The 6,184-nt window shown below is 31.3% G+C and overlaps 1 protein-coding gene across 1 annotated transcript; it reads right to left on the bottom strand.

The window, feature by feature from the left end:
* Positions 1 to 3,113: 3,113 nt before the first annotated feature.
* Positions 3,114 to 5,797, bottom strand: LOC127076152 (transcription factor bHLH57). The gene is made up of 4 exons (XM_051017727.1): positions 5,239 to 5,797; positions 4,451 to 5,056; positions 3,773 to 4,156; positions 3,114 to 3,470 (listed from the first exon to the last, which is right to left on the bottom strand). The coding sequence occupies exons 1-4, from the start codon at positions 5,269 to 5,271 to the stop codon at positions 3,387 to 3,389; spliced, it is 1,107 nt and encodes a 368-aa protein (XP_050873684.1). The 5' UTR covers positions 5,272 to 5,797; the 3' UTR covers positions 3,114 to 3,386.
* Positions 5,798 to 6,184: the final 387 nt, after the last annotated feature.

Below are 6,184 nucleotides of genomic sequence, written 5' to 3'. Positions count from 1 at the left end.
CACCAACGTTATATCAAAGATATAATTAATTTAATAATCATAGAAGTTAACGCAGGGACTCTATTTTGAGCCAATAAAAAAACCTTATAATGATAGTTTAGAAAATGCAATAATCATAAAGTCATTCACAGAGGAGGAGTGTTATCCTAGGTTAAAGCGTAGGAGATCTGAATTCAAGATCCATCCAACGACCCCACACATTCAGGATCCAATAAGTTATTATAAGCACTCTACTACATAAAGAGAAAGGGCGTCATTTTCTAGGTACAAATCAAATTTCACTCACTCATCTTACTTTCATATTAACTTTAGTGTGGGAGTGATAATCGTGTAGGTCAGCCTCATTCTCATTGTAGTAAAAGCTGAAGTCCACTGTTGCAATTTGCAACCTTCGCTCTCTGGTCAATTCGGGTTCCCTAGCGGAAAAGTGGTACCGTATGTGGAAAATGACATTTGATACCTGGATTTTCCACGTTCGAATATCCATCTCTCGATTCATCAAACTGAATATTTTTCAGCCTAGCAAATCAAATTCCTTGAAATCAAGCATCAGATTTAGGTTCTCGATCTACTCTAGTCTTATATCAACTCTGATTATTAGTTTCTCAGACCTTTGATTTCCAAATCTTCCAACAATGGCAGGTTCCAGAGTCAGCGTTGTGCTACATGAGACTACCGCGACGGCTCAAGCCACAAGAAATCCATTGCCTCCTCCTTAAAACAGAGGCGAGCAATCTGCTACACCAATATCTCGCTCCATCTCTAATGTTCGTAGGTTATATTTCATACTTCCAACAAGGTGAATCGTCATTCATGGCTCCAGCATCACTAGTAATACTATGACCAAAGTCATTGCCTAGATTCTAGTTATTATAACCCAACCTCGGCGTGCAAGGCGCGAACGAACTATTAAACAACATGTAAAACATGGTTCGACAACAAAATTTGCATGCGATGAATGAGAAGTGACTTCGTCTTGAAGAAAGCATGCATAACGCAAATCCAAGAGGTAATACGGTGCAGGGAGCCGCATCCCAGAGGACTTATACCATCATCCCTGAGCTGGCCGCATCTCAGTAAGATGCAATCCCGAGATCTCCAAATGTTTTACCAAATGCTTAAGCCAAGGTGCTTAACATCTTAAACCAGAATTGACAGATTATTGATAAACAAGATGATAAAGGATAAAGGAATAAAAAGATACAAAGAATTGTTAACTCAGTTCAGTGCAAACAACACCAACGTCTTAGGGGCTTCCAACTCAAGAAAGAAAATTCACTCTTTAATAGAATTAGTACAAAGTGTCTTAGATGAACAACTTCATGTTCAATGTCCATCTTCTTAATTCTACCCAATATATTTCTATTTAAGACTCATGTTAAATATGAGAAATCCTCCCACTTTCTCTTAATCAGTAATCCCAAGTGATCACTGCAATAATCAAAATATGAATGTTAAATTACAACTCAACTAAACAAACCAAACTTTATGTCTTTAAATATGAGTACATACGCTAGAGTGGTGCACAAACACCAACAAAAATAAAGACTCAAAGTATAAACCCTAACACACAAATCAGCAAATACTTTCACACTTTGAATGTTATGGTTGAGTCTTCATAAATAGAAATTAAATCTTCTAGGTTTTTCTTCAAGGGGAAAAAGATATGATCTCGTCCTGATTTTTAGAGGATTCAGTTAAGATTTGTTTTTAACAACCTCCACCAAAAAGATTTGATTTGAATTTAAATTTTAAATCTCCAATTAACGTGTAAAACTATTCTTGAAGAAGTTAACGTGTAATCTAGAGACAAACTCGATACATCGTAAAATTATCTTCATAGTCCTAAGTTTTCCAACACCCACCTCGCGATAATAAGATTATTGTTGACATATTAATGAGAGATGACCATCATAGAATCATCCAAAGTGAATTTCCGAAAAGAAAATAAGAACTTTGTCTATCAAATCATGCTACTCAACTCTTCGACCACTAGCATAAATAGGAAAGAAGCCAAGGAATTGCCTTGTGTAACACCCTTTTGAATATTTAATCTCATTGTTCGATAAAACAATTAGCAATGACAAATAGTACTAGAAAAGTTACAAGCTCTAAATATGCAATATCTCTCTCTTATCTTTCTTCCTTTATATAAATATTAGTACTAGTAGTACTATCATTAGAAAAATTAAGCAGATGACGGCAAATTGTATAAAGGGTGCCATAAACTCAAAGCCAAAAAGAAGCCATAAAAAAGTAAGGCATGTACATAAACATCATTTATTGTATATACCCCATCATACAAAGTCAATGTAAAAAGAGATGTATCATATCATATTCCCCTCTTCATAAATATTAATCATCATTGCTCTTAAATTTTCAAACTGGGTCCCATCTTCTCATCTACACATATTGGACCCTACCCTTTATCCCCCACAAGTCCACCATCATGTACTTATAATTCACAATGACAAAGTGTAAGACTTTTTTACACTTCTTAATTATATAATCCAAGAAAAGTTATATGTTTTGAAAATTACTATTATAAAATTATTTTTTAACATTCTAATAACTATAATACTTCTATAATATTTTTTAATAATTTATTAAACATAATTTAATTGAATGTATAATTAAAAAAAATTATTTCGATATTAATTTCTTTAATATAATATTTGTTTACATCTTTAAATGAATAATTTTGTGGTCAATTTTATATAAATAAAAAATATTAAGATATTATTATTATGTGTCAAATATTTTATTTTTATCTTTAATATAACACAGACAAAATTAATTTTATAATACAATTAAAAAAATAATAATTAACAATATATTGAAAATTAAAAAAGTCAAACATTTTTTAAAACAATTTTTTTCACAAATAAGTCACTCTATTTCTATTACTATAATTTAATCCAATATTATGGAAAGCTTTTCATTTTTACATATTTTTATTTTATTTGAATTTATTCATCTAAATCTGAAAAAAAAAATATTCTTCATAAGATATAAAGCAGCTCTAATTTTTTTTATAGAAATTAAACCATAAATAATTCAGAAAATTTACTTAAGTCACAAACTATGCATACCAACCATTTATGCAAAACTAGTTAGCATCAACCAAAATACTAACAAATTAATAAGAAGCATTACACATACTTTAGTATAAGATACTACCAACTAAGATTCCAATATAATAAACAGAAAAACAATAACATGATGTACCCTATCTCTATTTTGTGAGCTACCTAATTAACATGATACATCATACATTGATATATGTAGACAAGAAATTGTTGCCCTATGTTCCCCGTTACCTCTTTCTCCCCTTCAATAATTTCTTGTCCTTTATTCTTCTTCTATTCACTCCCCTATGGTTAAACCTAGTTACCATTAATGTAGTTGAATATTTCATGAACTGCTTCTGCTATGTCATTTGCTGTGCCTAGCTTACAATCTTCTTCAATCTGCATCACACACACAGACACTTCCTTATTTATTCAACAAACAAATAGTAGTAATAATAATAATAAAGATTATTGTCATCCTCTCTAATTCGAAATATTCGAAAGATTAATTTTTGCAGTTGCGTGTAGAAGATATATGATATCGACCGAAACACGATGTTGGAACTAGGGAAGACAGACTTTGCTTAGATTACAAGTCAAAAAAGAACAGTACACTGACTTGATTCCACTGTGAGTTGAGTTGACCACATTTAAAAAAAAGTAGTACTACTAAAATATAAAATGAAAAGACAAAGTAATACCTTGAGATTGAGGGAGTAAAGTACAGAAGACTCAAAGGATGTGATGTTAAGGTGAAGAATAGTTAGCCTAAGATTCTCCAAAGCAACAATTACTTTTATCAATTGACCACATCTTCTTTTGCACTCTATTTTCAAGTTCACATGTGTTTGAATCAATGTCACTTTTATATCTGCTACTTCTGATTTGTTTTCTGCCTTCACCTCATTTTCTTCACAACATGATAATTTCATTCCATAACTAGCTTCTGGTGGTGATGAGGAGGAGGATGAAGATCCAAATTCTTCATTCTTTTTTAACCTTTTTTGTACTTCAAGAGATTGAAGCAATTGTTCTAACTCCTTCACAAAATCTATTGCTCCACCAATTATTGATGCTTGGTCACCCTATCACAATAACAAAGATAAATAAAAAATATATCATCAACAAAATAAGTGGAAATTTCAAAATAAAATTTAAAAAAAAAAACATTTTTTTAGTGTTTATTTAAATTGAGGATAAGTTTAACAAAACGGGTCTATTAAAAATTAAATTTTTACTAAAATCCAAACAAGCCCTTATTATCAAACACCAAAAAGATTGAATTTTTATCATGAATAAAGCAAAAGAAAGCAATTTGAAGAAAAGGGTCATGAGAATTTGACTTAAAATTTCACAAAAAATGGTTAAAAAGTGCATACCCTTTGAATATAAGAAGATGGCATAAGAGACCTAAGAACACTAAGATGGTCATTCATTTGTCGTCTCCTATTGCGTTCCACAGCAATGTGTGTCATCCTTTGATTCTCAACATCTTCCTTATTCTTAACCGGTCTTGTTCTTTTCCTCTTCCTCTTTTCCCTTGTTGTCCCAAGTTGAGATTTGGAACATGTTGTTTTTGTTTTTGTTTCTTCTTGGTTACACTCATAGCTCAATTTCTCAATGCATGAAGCTGAAACTTTGTGTTGAAGTTCATAGCTTTCTGATTTCACTGGTGACTGCATCTCTAGAACATCATGTGTAACACAGCTTTCAAATTCCAATGTTGTTTGAACTTGTTGGTGCGAATCCATTCTAGGAATAAAGGCCATGTCTTCTTCCCATGGTTTCTTCATATGTTGAAGCCTCAAAAGCGTTTGAAAGTTTGGTTCTTTATAAATTAACTGCGGAGATTCAACACTTTGAAGCATTTGAAGAAATGGCATGTTATCTTCTAAACTTGATAACAAAAACTGTTCATCTTCCTCAAATCTTAAACTTTCTGTGTCAAGTAATGTTTGGTCTAAACAATTCACTTCACCAAAGAACTGCAACAAAACAAAAAAGTGTTACTAAGAAAAGTTGAGTAGATAAAAAAGAATGTCAACAATTTTCAGAAAAATAGTAAAATGCATTAAATGCTATAGTTTTGAAGAATAAATTGAAGTACCTATCATGATTCTACAAATAGGATTAAGAAAAATGAAGAGAAAGAATAATAGTAACATACAGAAGAATTGATGGGTCCTTGAAGCCTCTCCATGAAATAAATATATGAGAAATTTAATTTAATGCTATGAAATTTATGAATCTTTTGATTATAGCTTAGGTATCAATGAATGTGACCAACATTCTGTAACAAGAGAATGGTAATAAATGTGAAAGCATAAGAAGAAACAGAAGAAGACCCCATATGAATATCAAACACTAGCAAAAAAAATATATTCTTTTGTTTTTGTGATGTATCTTTGATAGGGTTATATAGAAAGGAAATAGATTCTTTTTTTGTGTGTGTGTGAAAAGAGAGAGAGAAAGTTTTGATGGAGAAACAGTAGAGGGATTGTGGTAAGAAATGAAAGGTGGAAACTTTTCAAATGGGTTGCTAGAGATATGCTATGCTATGCTAGCAGATACTACTACATTTGAAGGAGAGAGAGAGAGAGAGAAGGGTTGTCTGATTTGCAAGGTCCCAAGCATTATTGGCGGTGTGGCAGTTTTGTTGTCTATCAGCAAGGACAGATAGTTGTGGGACTCTTTCCAATATCTCTCTATCTCTCTCTTCTCTATGTGTGTTTTCTCTCTCTTGTATTAGAAGAGGAAAAAAAGAAGAGAAAATTTAGAAAGGGTTTATGTGGATTGTGTGCTTTGTTTTGATAATGATGATGAAACAATCACTTCTTATTTTTACTTTTGATTTTATAATTTGATGATTAGAATTTCATCATTTAAAAAATATTGTATGTAGAGGTGAAATGAAATGTCACAAATTTAAATATTTTTAGACTTTTTATTAAAGTCCAAATTATAGAGAAGTTGCAATATTTTTAGTCATTATTTAGAGCATATTATGATGGAAATGTAACCTAAGAAAGTTGATATAGATAGACCACTATCAATGGTTTTTATATTAATATTTCAAAGAATCATCTAAGCAATTTTCATAAGGAAGGGTCTGT

Source organism: Lathyrus oleraceus, chromosome 4 (genome assembly GCF_024323335.1).
Source record: "Lathyrus oleraceus cultivar Zhongwan6 chromosome 4, CAAS_Psat_ZW6_1.0, whole genome shotgun sequence".
Taxonomy (NCBI): domain Eukaryota; kingdom Viridiplantae; phylum Streptophyta; class Magnoliopsida; order Fabales; family Fabaceae; genus Lathyrus; species Lathyrus oleraceus.
Note: the sequence above shows the minus strand (reverse complement) of the source record. Positions and strands in the feature narration are given on the sequence as shown.

Excerpts from the sequence above, each read along its gene's own strand:
- LOC127076152 (XM_051017727.1), bottom strand. The coding sequence starts at position 5,271 with ATGGAGAGGCTTCAAGGACCCATCAATTCTTCT. Across the intron at positions 4,157-4,450 it reads CATCTTCTTATATTCAAAGG|GGTGACCAAGCATCAATAAT; the intron begins GTATGCACTTTT and ends TTATTGTGATAG. Across the intron at positions 3,471-3,772 it reads TTTACTCCCTCAATCTCAAG|ATTGAAGAAGATTGTAAGCT; the intron begins GTATTACTTTGT and ends TGTGTGATGCAG.